General features: G+C 43.3%; 1 protein-coding gene across 2 annotated transcripts in view; it reads left to right on the forward strand.

The window, feature by feature from the left end:
- DHX35 (DEAH-box helicase 35) overlaps positions 1-19,446 on the forward strand; it is a 494,424-nt gene that overhangs the window by 313,151 nt on the left and 161,827 nt on the right. For both annotated transcript variants that reach the window (XM_069243783.1, XM_069243784.1), the window contains exon 12: positions 11,860-12,070. In XM_069243783.1, coding sequence (XP_069099884.1) covers positions 11,860-12,070 — 211 coding nt within the window. The remainder of the gene's footprint in view (positions 1-11,859; positions 12,071-19,446) is intronic.

Genomic DNA, 19,446 nt, shown 5'->3' on the forward strand with positions numbered 1-19,446 from the left:
CCAGAACTAGTGACCAGTCATTGTTAAGCGGGAAACAGACAAGACGATGAAAAGTCTCTAGTCTTAGGCGTGTGAGAACATATCGATGCCTCGAGTTCAACACATATTTTAGATATGGTTCCACACCATCTACTTGGTGCAACAAGAGATTCTTCCTTACACTCGATTTCTTTGATTCAATGACCCACCTCGTATCAGCCAGGTAGGTAAGACAGATGTTTTTTAAATCTTTCCTGGAGAATGTTTCCATTTTATCTGGAGTAAAATAAAGCTCAGGGTGGCCCAGGTCCGTAAGAAAGTTCTTTATGTAATTCAACCATGGGATTTGCGACGAATGGGTTAATAATTGAGCGTCTTCTATGATAGCCCTATTCAACCTGGCAGAATCAGAAATCCATACTTTGTGCCAAAGTAAGATGGGTTGCATGCTTATTAAATCTGTGATGTATGTTGCCCCCATTTCCGTATGACACACCAGGTTGGGGTAGATTTTGGCACACTTAAGATGGACTTTAAAAAATCATTTTCGGCTAGCTGTAGGGCATTACATTTCCTATATCCCCAGAGGCATGCAACAGAAACACATTTTGCTTTATAGATTGCCATCATGTCTTCAGGAGTAGCCCTCCCAACCTTTTTGGATTTTTTTTTACAGCCATAATAGTTTTCGTAAATAGTAATTTCCTAGACCTGATGGCTTGGAACCAAGTACCTTTATTATCAAACTTAATGCCTAGATATGAAAAGGTTTCTGTATCCTCTAGTTTGATACCTTTTAAAATGACATGACATTTTTTCCAAGTTTTGTGCCACAGGTCATTAAAAAGGTTTTAGAGTGATTAATTCTAAGACCTAAATCTTCCATGTAATTGTCAAAGGTTGTTAACAATCGTTGCAGAGCTACAGGGGTGCATGCCATCAGAACAGCGTTGTCCGAATACATGAGAGCTGGGATATTTCAGGAACCGATTTGTAGAAGATCTCTACAAGCAATAGATAGAGCATCCTCTAATTTATTAATATATAGGGCAAACAATAGGGGAGCTAAAACGCAACCTTGACATACCTCCCGCTTTATGGGAAAGGCTGAGGTACATTCCCCCTGAGACCCATAGCGCACCCTGGCGTTAGCTCCAGAATATAATTCCCTAATGAAGTGAACTATTGTGGTGTCTACCCCCATATCCAGTAGAATGGACCAAAGTTTGCTGTGAATTACACAGTCAAATGCTGAAGTCAGGTCCACAAATACAAGATATAAGGCTCCTATCTTGGCCTTCGTATAGTAACCAATTATAATATCTAAATTCAGGGCCTGTTTCACCGTCCCTATCCCAGCCCTGAAGCCGTATTGTAGGTCCGAAAGAGTATTGTTAACTTCCGTCCATTCCCGCAACCTATTTAGGACAATGCGTCCAGCAATCTTTGCGAGGGTATCAAGCAATGAAATTGGTCGATAACATCCTGGATTTTGGTGATCTCCTTTTTCAGATATTGGGACAATGATGGACTCAGCCCAAGTTGGAATAAAGGCTGTGGCACAACAGGCTCGTAGGACCTGTGTCTGTAATGGGTCCCATAATAAGACATTAGACTTATAAATATCAATTGGGACTCCATCTGGGCCTGGTGCTTTCCCACTCTTACTAGCGTTGATAGCATCAGTAACCTCGTTTAAACTAAATGGTGGGGTAATAGGCTGAAAATCCAATCTATGGTCGTTTGTGTCTAGGACTAGGTTTTTTGAGGAATATATTCTGGAAAAGTACGTAACCCACTCCTCTTCCGTAATGGCTATTTCAATAGTTGGTGGCGTTCCATCACACAGGAGGGGAGAATTCACTATCCTCCAGAATTTAACATTGTCGTTCTGAAGACTTGCGCCATAAAGAGAATGCCATGCCTCATTTTTTCAAATTCCGTCTTATATTTTTTATAGCCTTTTTGTACTCATTCCAGAGAAAAGTAATTTCATGTTTATCAGGGTTATGACTATGTAGGAACTGTTTAAGTCTCTTATGGGCCCATGTACATTCAGTATCAAACCACCCTTTGTCTCCCCGTGATCTAGATTTACCCATGCTTACTGTGAGAGACTGTTTGATTCCAGTAGTGATTGCAATGAATGCTTTAATGCACTCCTTTGATCTGATATTATCTGAAAGGCAAATTTCAAACTCATTAGTGTATTTACTGAACAGTTGTTTCATAAAGCATATAGGTTCAATCTGTGACCACCGAAAAGTGTAGCCAATCCTTGCACCCAGTTCAGTATTCACTACCTTCTCTGTTAAACCCTTATGTTTGTTTATAGCTTGAGGCAGTACAAGGCTTAAACTTTGGGGATAGTGATCGCTAAGCGCGATATCATTAATTTTATACTCAAATGTGCAAAAGACACAATTATTAGACACTAATATAAAATAAATTATTGTATTGTCACATCTACCACTAAAGGTAGGTTTTAGCTGTGAATTATTAACATTTAGGCAATTACAAAAAAAGAGATAAAATTTAAATAATACGTTGTTCAGCAAGTTACAATGGTGTTGTGTGTAAAATGAAATAAGTCATCATTTCCACCTGTACCAAGAGGAAAGGGTTTCTCGTCAATTTGAGGACACAGATTAGTATTAAAGTCGCCCCCAACACAATAAAGGTCTCTTTATGTGAGGAGTTACATACACAGTCCAAATCTTCCTGCAATAGCCTAATTGTGGATGAGAATCTTTGTTAGGGGGCGTTATTATTAAAATTAATAATCGCCAATTGTGCTTTATTTTTTCATTCGCATAGTATCAGTTGATAGAACTTGTTAGAAATTGAGCTGATATCCTTTATTAAATCAAACTTGTTGGAGATAAATGTGCACAATCCACCTTTCGTCCTGCCCCGTGAGCTAGGAACTGCAGGGGTGTGAAATATCCTAAAACCATTTATATGAATGGGATCCACGGACCAAGTCTCTTGTAAACACACACAAGAAAAAGATCTGATTAATTCTAGCCAATCCTCGTTCTCGATTTTGGTACGCAAACCCGCCACGTTCCAAAATAAGATTGTCTCCCAGTGTGTTTATGCCCAAACCCGTGGGTGAGTGTTGTGTTACTTTCCTTGTTGGTGAGGAGATGTTACTCTCCCTCCCTATGTGAAATATGGGAGTTGATGTAGAAGTGGCCAGTTGAACAAGAACTCCACCTGTTGGAGTTTCATCAATAACATCCTGTCTAGGTAACTTTCCCATTTCCATCCTTTCATCTCCCATGCTCCCCGCCTGACCGTCACCACCCTTCAGTAGATCAGGCACAGTGCTCGTCAATATAGGCCTTGTCCTGCCCGCAACTGGGTCTATTGGCAGTCAATCGACTTCTTCCAAGGAAAGGGCATGAAATCTGTTCTTAGTAGGGACCATGTAATTTCTTTCAGATCTACTTTGTTGTTTTACATAATTTGTGCTAGATCGATCATGCCTTGCATTAGAGTTGTAAAAGAAGCCTAGAGGGAGCAGTGAAATGCCATGGTCGGAGATCGGTCGCAGACTTACATTTCTCAAAATGTCTTCATCCAATTTTGGGGTTTTAAACGCAAGAACCACGCAGTCACCTCTTACAATTTTGTGATTCCTACCCACCCATTTTACCCTTCTCACCATTTTAATATCTTTAAAAAGTGAATCTGTCATACCAGGTTTCATGCGAGTCCCTATCCAATTCAGGGATTTATTTCTCAAAGTTGTCCATGTCTCCCTATTATCCACAGGTAGGGTAGGGACATTTACAAGGAATACCACGTAAGGAGTTACAGCGGGAGGAAGATCTAGTGTTTCTCTTAATATTGGTGAAATATCCAAGGGAAGTTTCTGTCTGTTCTGTGATTCTGAACCATTTGTATTCGCTTTTAAATGTTGGAGACTTCTATTACTAGTTGGGGAAAAACAAGGATCTACATGTCGTTGGCTGGCCTGGGGAAGACTTTGTGGATGTTGACACTCTTTGAATTTAAGTTTCTGGTTAAGTCTGTGTCACCACAATGTTGAGTAATTTCAGGTGTTAGACCTAAAGACTGAGCATTCATTAAGTTGAGCATTGACCCTACATTTTCCTCCACTTGGCTTTATCATTAACTCAAAGGATGACCTAACTAGATGTTCCAAATCATTGATAGTATCTAAAGTATTAGTTTTTGCTTTAGCTGTAGATTGTTTAGGCTTCTGGCCAGATTTTGTGTTGTCAAGATTAATTTGAGCTTGTTCCTTGGTTTGAACTCTAAAATCGCCATATCTGTTTGTAACAGATGGCTCTTGACCGGAGACTCTACCCTTTCTAGCTAGTTTAGGTTTCCTTGTGCATTTAGGTCAGGGTGAATGTTCATCAGCCTCTGAGATAGACTCATTTAAATAGTGGATACAGCCATTTAAACCTTTTGTTTGAATCCCGCTTTCCAACGACTTTGTCGATATTGAGGAGGTTGATGCTCATGGGAGAAGATTATTAGGATTAAGTTAAGATCCCAACTGGCACTTCTGAGTTAATATCCTTTCCTCAGCGTTAGTAATCTGTTTATCAATAGCACCCATTGCTCCTGAGATAGATTTTAGTATTGAAGAGTGGTCTTTATGAGAGGTGGTATCTTTTGCACTAAGTTGCTTCCTCTTGCCCATTTTTAACTAATTACTTTGTGCTAAGAGATTCAACCAGTATTACTCTAAAGTACTTCTAGTTAATAACTAGATTTGGAAAAGCTAGCACGGATAGAACAATCTATAATGGTCTTATGGAAGCACAAGAATGAAGATGGACTTTCCAGAATGCAAGAGGTCTGTGAACAGAATAACCTGTTATAATACACAGTTATTCACTCAACAACAAAAAGTGATGTATAAAGGTACCTGCCTAAATTCCTAACGACCACACACTTCCAAGTCCCACAATCACAGAGGAAATATCGGGGGGGGCCAGCCCAGCCTCTTCCTGGCGATGACGGGCGAAGGACGGACCCGCCCTTGGCCCGGGCGCGTCCTGCAAAGCTGGAGCGCAAGCGCGGATTTCAAGGGGCTCCCAGCCCTTCCCCCTCCTTCAGCAGAGTCCAATCACGCTTCCCGCAAAGCGGGAGCTCAAGTGTGGATTTCAAGGGGCTCTCGGCCCTGCCCCCTCCTTCAGCAGAGTCCAGTTGCTGGTTCATTCCTCACTTGTAGTCCCATAGGGATGGTATTGGATTGTAAATGTTTAGTTAGTGAATATCCATGTAAACGAGTGCGTACCAATTTTTTCTCCAATCTCTATAATTTATTTATCTTCTCATTCAATTATAAATCAATGGTTGGCGGGGAATTCCCTAAAAACTCTAAACCCGTTTGACCTTGAATTAGCTTGTTGATGTAATCTTCACTGTATGACAAGGTCTCCCTATCTGAAGCCATATTGCAATAAGAATTATAATACAATCCTAAACACCATTCATAATATTCAAACCAACAACACTTTGCAGACCATTATCTGCTCTAAGAGCACTCATAAACCACAGAGGGTAACCCATAAATCCAAAAGGGCTGGGCAGAAATCAATTGTCAAAGTCTACAATGCCCTTATAGGAAGACAAAGATTATTTACACATAGCATAAAAATAACATAGGTGAGCATACACAAATCTATTTTATTCATTTACATATAAAAATTAAAACATGTCTCTATCTCTTTTCCATAGAGGACAACCCATCTCATAATCAAAAAAAAAGAAGGACAAACCAAAAGTGAGGAAAAAGTGCTTGTGATAGATAGTAACCAAATAAAGAATAACCAATATCCTAATCATCCAAAATTGCATAAAAACCATAAGAGCCGTCGTTTGGTTATCCTTTTACTGCATTGAATCAATTTCAAATCATCAAGGAATATAAATCTCCTTCTTATGTCCTTCTTTGATATTCTATGCAGAAACCAATCCCGATTGGAATATATACGTTGACGTTTCGACTCTTCTCTATCCTGGGCCAAATCACTGCTCCATAATGGGTCTTCTTCAGGACTAACTGATGGAAGTCCCTAAAATCATACCAGAAAGATTCTGATCAAACTACTAAACATTTAAACAAATCACCTATGCTGATCTTCAATTTCAAAATATACTTACTCTATATAATCTTTTAACCCCTTCACTTATTAAGTATTCCTACTTGTCAAGCAGTTGAATCTAGAAAAACAAACCAAATTGTCCAAATCAAACACTCATTGACCATTCCATACATCCAAATTACATCCTTAAAAGCAAACCAGACTTACCTTCAATCAAAAGCCTCACATATTTATATTTGTTTCAAAATTCTTCCATAGGCACCACTCCAGAACATTCCTTCAAATCAATCTAAAAATACCACATACAAAACATTACCAAAACAAATCCATACATATTAACCACTAATATCGTACTGACACACTAACAGAAATAAAAACCCTATATTATATCACTTCTTAAGAAACAATACAAAGTATTAAAAAACGACCACCTCCCATTCACTCACTATATATTTCATTATAGATTTCTCTCATAATCCTTGAAGGGCACATACATCAATCCTTTCCAGAATATTTAAAGCGATGTGTCCAGAAATCAAAAGTCTTTGAGTAACCGTCCTCCATGAAATAAATTAAACTTGAGTCGTAGGGCAAATTTTTAAATCGAAGAAAGCCGTCGTACATAAACAAACAGACGAGTAAGGGCACCAATACCCACATTCTAGCCCAGTCTTTGAACAATGTACCTCCATATAAAAATGCGTCTTCCCTTCGGAAGCGTATCCGATTGGTGCACAAAAAAACCGCAGCGTCTTGGTCTTTTCTTTACCGCCTGGTCCCTAGGATTGTATCTAAATCGAGGCATTCACAAGGGACTGGTTGTGTTGGTCTGTCTAGAATCAACGTTAGTTCAAGAGAGCATGTACCAGCATACAATATAAGAACAAAAGCCTGATTTAGAGTTTGGCTCACAGGTTGCTTTCTGACAGATATCCTGCCCGACCTGTTAGAAAAGCTGTAAGATATAGTGCACTTGTAATAAGGTGAACAGGATATCCATCACATTTGTAACAGAGTACCTGTCCAGCAAACCCTAAATCAAGCATTACATTTCTGCTTGACACTAATCAAGGAAAATAATTTGTTAGTCTGTTCTTGCTATCCATACCAGGTCCCTACCTTTTCTAATTGTTGTACTGTTGCCACCTTTTTAATTATAATGTTCTCAGTGTGTGTTTTTCTCTCTGTATTTATTGGCTCACTGATTTCCGGTTACACTTTGCTTTTGCAGATATTGTGTTTATTTTAAGAACAGCCCTTGTATTGCAGAATTTCCTCTACTAAATCATGGTGGTGTCCACTAAAAAGTAATCGCTTACTTCCATGTTATCCAGGCAGTCACCAACTGTAGAATAACCACTATGCTAAATGAATCATAATAGCCAAGCAATCAACAATTAACCTATTCAGTAATATATTCTGGAATATATTCCAGGGTATTTATTTTTCTAAAGTGCAGAGTACACGCCTCTGGGTAGAATTTATGTTTTACAATTTAAGGGCATGACTATTCTTAACATTAAAACAATTAAAACAATGTTTGTCTTCAAAAGAGAACAGTTGATAAGAGTAGATCAGAATTGGTACACAGATTGTGAGGTACATGAGTTACCAGAGCCAAATTGTTGAAGTATTAATAAGAAAGGGGTGTTACTAGGGATTTTCTTGGAAAAATATGATGTTACGAATAGGCCTGGCAAAGTTCTTCAAATATTGTCAGTTCTCCATGGAGGGATTGGGACAAGGCTATGTGATTTACGTTTTAGACACAGCATGCATTCCAACAGAGCTACTTTGCAGTTCCCTGCATCTCAGGGATTTTTACAAGTTTAGAGAAGAATTGTGAGATATTTGCATGGTTATTATGAACTTATGGTTGGCTTCCAAGAAGAATCCAGTGTAGGCTTGCTAAAGATTCTGAAAAATGTCTTACCTTTTTCTGCCCCCTTGATTAGGTCTGTAATACTATTTTATTGAGTATCTGGAGTATTATGGGCCGCATATCAGAGTGTGCATTTACCTCCCGGGGATCCAGTCCTAGGTCTGGACCAGCGCCGGATGTCTCTCTTGGCCAAGGAAGTCAAAGAGAGGGTTCCTGTGTCAGAAGTAAGCTGTGGTGGCTATTCCCGCTACTTTCTTCTCCCCAAAGAGGACAAGGGCCTTTGCCATATCCTAGACCTTTAACCCCTTACTCTCTTCCTCAAGAAGGTGAAGCTCAAGATGCTCACATTGGCTCAGGTCTTGTCTGCTCTGGACACCAGAGACTGGATGGTAGCTATGGATTTGCAGGACACTTACTTCCACATCCGCGTCCTTCCTGCACACAGATATTACTTGCGGTTTACGGTAGGCAACCAGCACTTTCAGTTAACCATGCTCCCCTTTGGCCTTACCAGTGCCCTTCGGGTGTTCACCAAGGTGATGACTGTGGTTGAAGCTCACTTGCGGAGATCAGGGGTTTCAGTCTTCCCAATCTCGATGACTAGCTGTTGAAGACAAACGTTGCCCCAGGCTGTTGTCTCCCACCTCCAGACTATGGTGGACCTCCTGCATTCGCTGGGGTTTACTATAAATGTGCCGAAGTCACACCTGGCTCCCTCTCAGATGCTCCCTTTCATCTGAGCTGTTCTAGTCACAGTGCAGGTTTGGGCTTATCCTCCTGAGCCGGTCATCCAGGATATTCAGGATATGACACCAGTGTTTCAGACTTTATCCTCAAATTCGGTGAGAATGTCTCTGAGGCTTCCGGGTGTCATGGCCTCCAGCATCCTGTTGGTGACACATGCCAAATGGCATATGCGGGCTGTCCGGTGGGACCTGACGTTTCGGCAGAGAGGAAGTGGACCATCTCCTGGTATTCTGCATTAAAATCTACTATACACTGCCCAAAAAGCAACCCCAAGTGTTTGGGCACTCATTCTGCTTGAGCTAAAACTGTAACTTCTGCGTTAGCATGCAGAGTTCTGGTTCTGTACATCTGTCAGGCAGCACCTTGGGCTTCTTTGCACATGTTTACCAAACACTACTGCCTGGACAATCCGATCCACAGGGACGGACACTTTGCCATTCGGTCCTGCAGGACTTTCTTGTTTGAAATCGTTTCGCAGACCCACCTCCGGGGATGGTATTGCTTGGGTATATACTCAAAGGTAAGGAATCTGTAGCTAGAAGTCTCTATCAGATGGACATGTTATTTACATTTGATAATGCCTTATCTGGTAGAGACTACATCCAGCTACTGATTCCTTACCAACCCACTCATCTTCCCCACTCCGCGAACGGATTTCTAGGGAGAAGGACTTCTTTTTGCGGGCCTTAGTTTTGACACACCAATAGTCAGTGTTCTTCATGGAGCAGGGCTTCTGGCGTGGAACGTCATGGAAAGAAACTGACGTTAGCGTGCCTGTGTGGCACCGTTATATGATCCACACCGCCATATCCGGTGCGGATGCTGAGCCGATCGATGCCACCTACAGGCACTAGGGGGTACTGCTTATAAATATCTTCCAGATCCAATACGACGTCCAGTAAGAATTCAGAAGTAAAGAATCTGCAGCTAGATGTAGTCTCCAGCAAATAAGGCATTACTGAAGGTAAGTACCTTGTCCTTTTGCACCCATCTCAAGAGGAAGTGTTTTTGGTTACATACAGAAGAATGGAATGAGGGCAATCCAGAGTCTACAACTTTGGACTCCCTGGTTCCTATCCTTCTGTAACAGTTGCTAAAGGTTCTTCGTGTGCATAATTTTTAAACTGGTGGATCAGACGTTCCGGATGGGCACATAGTGAGGCTCTGCTCTTGCAAATAGATTCATTCCTGGTTTCAAAATGCCTTGTCCATGGTGTACATGACTTTACATTTGATATTTTCTTCTACTTGAAATAAACTGTAAAATACAAAAAGATGATGGATTAACTGTCTGAGTTAATCCTAGCCACTGGTAATTACTTGGGCCCGCATCGCAGTCCATTGCCTTTTTGCCCATCGTGCCACATCAAATTATACCCAGCCATATTCAATTCAGTCTTGGACATACTTCAGTAGTAATAGCCTAGCCTGAACTGCAAACTAGGCCAGCTGGACTACTGCACCTTTGGATGTGGCTGGAACAGCAGGGCACATCCCTGGTGGATCAATATCTGGCAGCCTTTCAATTTCTAAGAGGGCCTATTTGGCCCTCTTCATTCAAATGTAGCTTGTTCCAGTGGCCCAATAAGTATACAACCTGTATCTTGGCATACCTGTTGCATGTAGGGTGTTGCAACAGAAGGTGCAAAAAAGTGATGCATCAAATTCTTGAATTAATCTCTTCTGACAATTACTTGGGGACACATCCCAGTCCATCCTTTTTTTTGCCCACCATATCACATAGCATTAGACCGCACCATAAGCAAATCAGACTGGGATCTGCTCCAGTAGGAACAGCTGAGCCCAAACTGCCAAGCTAGGTGCTCTCTGAACTGGAACAGAATCAACCCAATACCAGTTTCAGACTATTTGGGCCTTTTCAGTGGAGCCAACACTGGTTTCGGTTGCTTGTGTTCTGGTTGAGGCAGATCTGCATATAGCTGAACTAAACTGTAGTGGCGTGCTGGACAAAAAAACGAATCGAATGCAGTGATACCCAAAGTGATTACTAGCTATTTGTAGGCATCACTCTCATCACTTTTTATCTGTTTTAATGCAAATGTGACAAGGAGAGTTTTTTTTTGGTCCAAGTAGAAGGCCAATCAAGCTGGCTCATCTTGCACTCATTGAAATCTCTCAAAACGCTCCTTGCAGTTCAAGTATTAATTAGATTGTAAATGCAAAGTGTACCTTAAACAAAGATCTGTTGAGTGCCACCTTATGAAAGGTTTGGAGAAGTTGTGCAGTCAAGTCTTGGATAGCTTTAAATGTGTTCCTAGCACGACTGAATTCTTGTACATAGATGGTAACCTCTGACTCCAAGTTATTGTCCAAATTTCTTAGTTTCTGAAGAAGAAGAATTTGATTTGTAGATCGCTTCATATTGCATTTCAGTTGTACCTACACACTGTATATGAAAGGTTGTTACTGTTGTCCGGTTTAATGGCACTCCATTAACACACTTTGGAAGGATGGATGACTGAATCTTCTCTTTTTGTTTATCTCATCACGTAGAGCCCAAAGCTTGTTTCAGCAGCGAAATTTCAACTCAGCGAGCCACAATGCTTGCTTTATAGGTGTTGTTTCCAAGACTGAGACCTTCCAAATTGGACAATATTGTTGTTACATATGAATCTAGGTAACAGTCTGTGTGTATTTAAAATTCCAGATTGCGTCGTTCAATTATTTAATCCAATGTGCACCTTTGTAGGTTGAATATTAAGAGTAAGATGGCGGTACCTAGGGCTCTCCATACGAAACAAAGCTTAGATTTTAAGCTAATGCACTTCAAGACAGTTCCTCCGATTCTTATTGACTCGCATATTTCGGAGGCTGTCATAATCTACTGTGGTGGGCTGAGGAAAGTCGTGTCTGTCTCATTTGCTTCATCCCAAGTGATGAGGAGGCCCTTACCTCATCCCATGTTTTGGCTTTTCTTTGGTGTTGCGACTAATAGGCTTTTATTTATTTCTCTTTTTCCACATAGAAACTTTAAAGACTAGATCAGGTTTGGGCCCAAATTTTACTTAATAAAGATGTAATGTGTAATATGTTTTCAAAGAAACATTTTTCCGTTAAATAATTCTCAAATTATTTGTATCTATCCAGTAATGACAATGACAACTAGCTTTCTTCCTCTCCTTTTGCTCTTTCCTTCAGGTGATAGTGGCTACTAATATAGCTGAAACATCCATCACCATCAACGGGATTGTGTTTGTTATTGACTGTGGCTTTGTGAAATTAAGGGCATACAATCCTAAAACAGCCATTGAGTCCTTAGTGCTGGTGCCAGTGTCTCAGGCTTCGGCCTGTCAGAGGGCAGGACGTGGAGGTCGCAACCGATCGGGCAAGTGTTTTCGACTCTACACAGGTGAGCATCAAAATGTTGGTTCCGTAATTAGGAGCTGCGGGTAATGTTGCACTTGCCACCTTTATCTCTCTCCATGGAAAGGTATGCTTTAAAGAGCTCCATTGTTAAAGTTTTTGTCTTTTGGGCTATATTAGGCCAGCCTGCATGAGTAATATGTTTAGAAACAGTAAAATAACTATTGTATCGGTCTTTTAGGCCTCTGCTCCTCCATCTACCTATGTTTGGCTTAACATAGATAAGAGGCTCCTATGGTTGTCTCTTTCTTAACTGTATCTGCTCAGATGACTCACATAAGAAATTCTGACAGAACATGGTTGTGAATAGAACTGTATAAGAAGCTTTTTGAAACACAAGTATCCCATACAAAAACCCACAACAAACGTCTTCTATGAATGTGATATAGGGGGACAACTGAAGTCTTAAATTAACTGACTTCTGTTGTGCTTCTTCCTTAATATGGTTATGGCTCTTGAGATGCAAGTACTTAGATTCTGTAAATTTTTGTTCAAGGAACCTGTATTGCAGCTGTAAATCATAGTCAATATCACTGTCTAATTTTAGGGATTCGGTAAATGTTTTGGTAAATGTGTCTTATGCTTCTTATTCTAAAGATATCAGCTTTTTAGAGAGCTAAATGTATAGTGTAATGCTAGGTAAGGCAAGGAAGAAGGCGTTGATACTTGGGTTTTGAATGTACCACAAAAAGATTCACCTCTTCTGACAGGCTTGATCACAGAGTGGAATTATTTATATCTAAAAGGGGAATTAACAAAGTATCAGGTGTTATCATTTCGGAGCATGAATGTTTTTCACCACAACCTCTTCTGACAGACTTGATTACAGAGTGGAAGAAATGTTTTTCTAAAAAGGGAATTAACAAAGTATCAGGTGTTCAGAGCATCAGTGTTTTTCACCATCTGCTTGCACATTGAGTGCATAAGGGTTAATGCTTCTGGAACACTGTGGGATTTGTCTGCCTTTACATTATCCTTTTTGTGTCAAATAGCATTAAACATTTTTGGAAGAAATCGTGGCATCTATTCTACAAAACAGTCTCATTTTGATAATGATTACATTGTCCCAGTTGTGTTTCATTTAGGTTTTGTAACCAAGGACGAAATCGTTTTTTGTTAGATGAGAGACAATTTGAGGTATTTACTCTGCTGATGCATTGTTTTCTTGCATACCTACAGCTGAGGGTTCAGAACGTTGGTGTGATTTTAGCTTGCAATGGGCCTCTTCATTGTTCTTCTCTAATCTTGTGAAGGAGATGATCTACGAGACAGCAAGAGCCCAGCAGTACTTCCTTTTCATAGGCATTACTTAATATTCTTAAATTAATAAAGCCAAAAAAAGAAGTAAAACACCACAGGTACTCATTATTTTAAGGAAAGATAACATTAAGTGAATCCTGCATCCAAAGAATAGAGGGTTATTTGATCTAATGTGTAACCTCAACTCCCCTTTTTATTGAAAAAAATACAACAAAAATGAACTCCTCTATAACCCTAAAGTAGACTTGTTTAGGTAAAGAATGTTTACTGCTTAATACATTACAAAATGTATTTGGTATTTCTAGAGTTATTTAACCAAACTTTGTTGACCAGTAACAGCTGCCATTCCCAGTCATTGGCTGTTGTTTTCAAAAACAATAATTAAGCTTTTAGACAAGTTATACTTGTAGCAGCTAAGTAGGTCCCAGTAGGACCAACATACTGAAATAGATGGTGTCGAAGTAGAGGAGGCCTTAAAGCAGATGTCTCTAATCCTTCTCTTCACTTTGATTTACTGTGGTCACCATTCACAATTGCCACCCAACATATCTACATCAAAATATTTAAAATAAATGCCAAACACCACTAGCTGATTGTCTGATTGTAATCATGTGTCAGAACTCCTTTTAACAGATCCCAGATGTTTTTGGCTTATTTCCGAACTACTCTTTCCGGCAAAAAAGCTTGAACGGGAAATGTGTGACGAATTGAAGCCGTCGTCAGTCCAAAAGCATTCCCATTCCCGTTACAGGCAAAGTTTTGCCCAGGCAAAGGGACAGGGCCGGTTATTAATTTGGTAGATGGTCCTCGCTATTTGACATTGTTGGATGCTTGTCGGCAACAAAGGGTCAGTTTTACCTTTCGTTCGCAGCCATTTTGTGCAACAGGTTTAAAGATGTCTTCGTATCTGCTTATTTTACATTAATAATTATTATTAATTAGGGTCCCAAAGGATTCTCATTTAAATTTGTGTTATGTAATGCCTTTGAACTACCACAGGTCATGCCTAATGCCACTTATGGGCTGCATTCTTTTTCACATAAATGGTGACAATTTGATTGTGTTCAGTCAACAATAAGCAATCCCTGGAGTTTGAGATAACTTAGCATATGAGAGCCTGCTTGCTAAAATCAGGGTCATTAAAGACAATCATGATAAATTTAAGACTGATGCGGCATAACTTTGCATGAAAATGTTATACCTCACAATTTCAGCTGCTGATTTAAAAGTCAGATGCAATGTGTACCATAGATGTAGTTGCAGATGTTAGGCTAGTTGTTAACTTTATCCATTCCTTAAAAAAACATTTTATGAATTGGGAGATTTGACTAGGCAGTATGAACTCAGTATTTTTGGCAAAGAGGGAGGGTGGGAATACAGCCAACATCTGTGCCCACTTAGTAAAAGTCCTTCTAAAAGTCTTAAAGCTGCATTTAGCAAACAGTTCAAGATTTGCAAAGCTCATTGTATTTTTCAAAGTAAAACGTGGTTCGAAAAGTCCCAGCCAACTCACTTTCAAAGTATTGCAGTATGCATAATTGACTGCAGTCACAAAGGTTGTCCAATAAAACCAGGCTATGTTTCCCTTTGAATTCAGAAATCTTCCTTTATCAAAACTTTTTGAAGGACCCTGTCATTTAGGACAGGGTTTAAAGCCTTAAAATACTCCTCAAGTCTTTTGGTACAACTAGTGCCTCGTCTCTTCAATTTCAGACTCCAACTCTCTGCATCTTCATAAACCATCTGATGTAATTGCTTATTTAGATTGTTAAATGTCTCTGGACTTGGCCATCTCATATTTGATTTTATCTATGTATGTGTGTGTTATTTTTTATATCATGAACCTATCCGAAAGGCAGTGAGTAATTAAAGGGGTAGGCTGATGTAGAGTTCTTTAAACAGGTGTGTCTTCGTCTATTTGAAAAAATGGAGAAGGTTTGGGGGTGACACAGGGATGTCATATCAAATCTAGTAGTAGATGGAGAAGAACTGTTGCCAGTTATGAAGGTTTGAATAAAGTTGGTGTTTTCTTGAGATGGTTTAGGTTGACTGAGCAGGCCTTTGTTTGGTGATTGATGTCCCATTTACGCTCAAGCTCGCAATGTTTATTCTGATGGTTGTTGGTGTGGTGTGCTTGGCCTGATTTTGTTTTTCTTCTTTTCCTCCTCTTTGTTCGCTCTTTCCTCCGTTGTTGCAACTGTCTTGGCAAGATTTTGTGAAGTGACCATTGCTTCCTCACTGGCTGTGGCTAATTGTTAATGTACTTTTAAGTTGCTTCATTGAATGTTGAGGCAAAAAATGAGGCTGTTTCAAACTCTAAGACTGGGATATCGTATCAATTCAAGAAATTAATGGGGCGGAGCTAGCCTGCCGGCAAGATGGCTGTCACCTCGTGAGGCTCTGCCAGACTTGGGGCATTTAACGTGTATTTCTCCGGACGTGGCGGTGCTGGGGGGGCCCCCTGTGTTGGGAGCACTCCAGTTTGCTGTGGTGCCGCCGCCGGCTGTTGTTTTTCCCTTGCGGGTGCTCCCGCGGTGGAGTGACGCGGAGCGGCCCCGACCTGGGGCGAGCCTGTGGTGGGAGGCCTGCCCGGCTGAAGGGGCATTTGCGCTCCGCTGGAGCGGGGCAAGTGGAGGGCGTTTCCTGGGGGGGTGCCTCGGCAGTCGCATTGGGCCGCGGACCCCCCGAGGGAAATCGGGCTTGGCGGTGGCGGCTGCGTGGCCGCGGGGCCTGGGCGAGCGAGTCGGCCTGGGTTGAAGCGGTTGCCGCGCACTGCAGCTTTGGTGGTGGCCGGCGGGGAGATCTGGGGGCCCCACGGGAACGAGACGAGCGGTGAGTGGTGCCTGGGGGGGGACCATTCGGCAGTCGTTTGCGGCCCCCCCCCCTTCGTGGACCTGCTTGGCTGGCTCCTGGCTTGGGTTGCGTGGCCCTTGGGGGTTGGCTGTGTGATCTGGGCGGCTGAGTGTGCCTCCCTTTTAGGTGCCGAGGGAGGCTGCCTTGCTGTGCTTGTTTAGTGGTGGCCCCTAGTTTCGTGCTCGCATTGGGGTGCGAGGGGCCCCCTGTAATTCCCTGCTGGGGTGCTGATCGGTTGGGCTAGAGGCTGGTCCCACACACTGGTTGGCCCGTCTTGGACTGCCTGGCCCTGGGCTTCGCCGGAAGGCCCTGGTGCCTTGATCGCCTGATGATTCGGGCTGGGGGGAGCCGCTTGTGGCTTCTGGTGCAGCATTGGCCTGTTTGGGATTTCTCTGAGGCCTTCTGCCACTGCACTGGAGTGGGACCTTTGCTGGCTGCGCAGACGGAAGCAGCTGTAGCTCTGCTGATAGAGATGGAGGCGTGATGGACACTCTGGATGGCCATTGACACCTTAGTGGAGCCTATTAAGTGTATTGTGGGCCTCTGGAACTCACCTGGCATTTTGTTTGGAGTGTCGTGCCCTTGGTACTTGAAGGTCTGCTGGTAGCTGGCTCCCTGGTGCTGTACAATATGGGCAAGGCGGAGCAGCGACTGGTGAAGCTCTCTTTTGATGGTGGTAGGCGGAAGGGAGGCACCCCTGGGCCATTATCTGGAGAGGTACAGATGGAGGAGGGGGCCTCGGATACTTCGGTTTGGTCCATGTTTTTAGATCTCAAGAGCAGCTTGGCGAGCATTGACGCCAAGCTGGATCATTTGACAGAACAGATGGATCGCATCCAGGCCCGGGTGGATGAGCATGATGCCCGTTTTGAGCAACTTGAGTCGCGCTCTTCGGAGTTGGAAGGCCAGGGCGGGAGAGAACGTCTGTTACAGATGGAGCGGCTTTTGGAGGTGATCAGGAATAAGAATGAGGATTTGGAAGCACGTTCCAATGTCAGAATGCTTGGTCTTCTTGAGACTACAGACATGGGCAGAATGGAGGACTTTATGGAGAAGTTGCTTGCGGAATTGTTCCCTGGCGAGCTCTCTCGCATGCTGGTGGTGGAGAGGGCTCATCGATCGCTGGGCCCTCGGCCTTCCCCTGGTACCCCGCCGTGTCCTGTTATTTTCCGCCTCCTTAACTATTGCCACCATGACAATGTGCTGTGACTGGCCCGGGAGCGCCGCCCAGTGCTATATGGTAACACAGAGTTATCTTTTTTCCCTGATTATACTCCGACTGTGCAGGCGGCGCGTAAGGCCTTTTTGCCAGTGAAGCGCTCCTTGAGTTTGACGGCGGCGCGCTTTTCGCTCATATACCCGGTGAAGCTTAGGATAGAGCATGGTGGCACGCTGCATTTCTTCACGGACCCGAAACTGGCGGCCAAATTTGTTAAAACGCTACCACAGCGCTCTGTGACCGATGGGGCTGAAGCTGCTGGCCCGGAGCGGTCAGCCCTCAGTGATACTGATTGACTGCCTCTGCGCTGCGGCGCTGCTGGAACTTGGCTCCTGCTTGGAGTGCTTGGCGTATTGGACTTATGATACTTTTGTGAAGCTGCTATGTCTGCTTCTTTGTTTGTTCGTTTCTGCCCTTTGTCCTTTCCGGTCTGTCTGCTTGCGGACGGTCTGGATGGCTAGCTCAAGACCCTTGGATGAGTCCCTTAACTATGTTGTGGGCCCCTGTATGTTCTTTTTGGGTGTTGGGTGGAGATGTCTTTGCTTTGACCCAGTTGGGGTGTGGGTGGGGGGGGGGGGTGAGTGCTTCGGTTGGGTGCTTCACTGTTGAGTGGAGATATGGTTCTTGTCTCCCTGGATTGAGGGGGTTTGGCAGGCGGCGGCGAGTGGCATGCTGGTGGGGCAGAGAGAGTGGTTGCTGGTTTATGGCAAGGACTGATGGCGACAGTTAACTGTCTCACATGGAATGTGCGTGGCTTGAATGATCAGCGCAAAGTGCGACTCATGTCTGCTTATCTTCAGCGTCACCATATTGATATATGTATGCTCCAGGAGACGCACTTGGATGGCTCCATGACGTATCGGTTGCTAGCTGGGTGGATTGGTGAATGCCATGAGCTGGTTTTTCGCGCTACGCTAGAGGAGTGGCGATTCTGATTCGTAAGGGGCTGCAGTGGCGCACTCATCGTGCGATAGTGGACCCAGAGGGGCGTTATGTGTTGTTGAATGGCACCCTGTTGGATCGGCCTTGTCAGTTGGTGCCAGTGTATGGCCCGAATGTTGATGACCCTGGGTTTTTCTGTGAGGTATGGCGCCTGATTGACTCGCTGGGACATGGGACTGTGATCTGGGGAGGAGACTTCAATGTTGTTCTGGATCCTGAGCGTGATTGGGAGAGTGCGTCTAGGCCCCGGCATTCCGCTGCTGCGATAAAGACTGTCATGTGTGATGGTGCCCTGGTTGATTTATGGAGGGTGAAGCATGGGGATAAGAGAGAGGGAACGTGTGTTAATTATGTTCTTAGCAGCTGGTTGCGCTTGGATCAATGGCTGGGCACTCGAGATGTGGAGTTGTGGACGCAGTAGGTGGACCATCTGGCTCTGACCCTCTCGGAGCACTTCGAGATGAGGTATTTTGAGAAGAGATTCGAGAGGCCATTGTGAATTTCTTTGCTGAGAATCGTGGGTCGGTAGATTCGGCGGGAACGCTCTGGGAGGCCTTTAAAGTGGTCATTCGGGGAGAGTGTCTGGCCAAGCAGCATGGGGTGCTTCGTGCATTGTGGAGAGAATTGGTTGAGCTAGAGAGCCGTATATCGGAGCTGGAGGCGCAATTGGTGGCGAATTGGGCGAGCGAGATGGTGGCAGCCCTGCGAGAGGCGATTTCTAGATATGAGGAAGCCGCTCAGCGGGAAGTTTGTTTTCTGGGTAAATATGCCAGGGCCCGGCGTTATAGAGAGGGGGACAGGGCGGGCCGGACACTGGCGTGTCTGCTGCGCAAGCCTTGGGTGAGTGGGTACGTGACTGGAATCGATGGGCAGGGAGGCGAGAGAGTATTGGGAACGGAAGGTGTAATGCAGGTTTTTGCACAATATTTTGAGGATCTATATTCTGCTCCCTCTGAGCATAACCTTGATGCGGCGCAGGCTTACTTCTCGGAGATTAGTTTGCTTTGGTTTGCGGAGGCTCATAGGGCCTATTTTGATGGGCCTTTTTCAGTGGAGGAGGTCAAGGCAGTTATCAGTGGGCTGCCTGG

The sequence above is a fragment of the Pleurodeles waltl genome, chromosome 7 (genome assembly GCF_031143425.1).
Source record: "Pleurodeles waltl isolate 20211129_DDA chromosome 7, aPleWal1.hap1.20221129, whole genome shotgun sequence".
In the NCBI taxonomy this organism is placed as follows: domain Eukaryota; kingdom Metazoa; phylum Chordata; class Amphibia; order Caudata; family Salamandridae; genus Pleurodeles; species Pleurodeles waltl.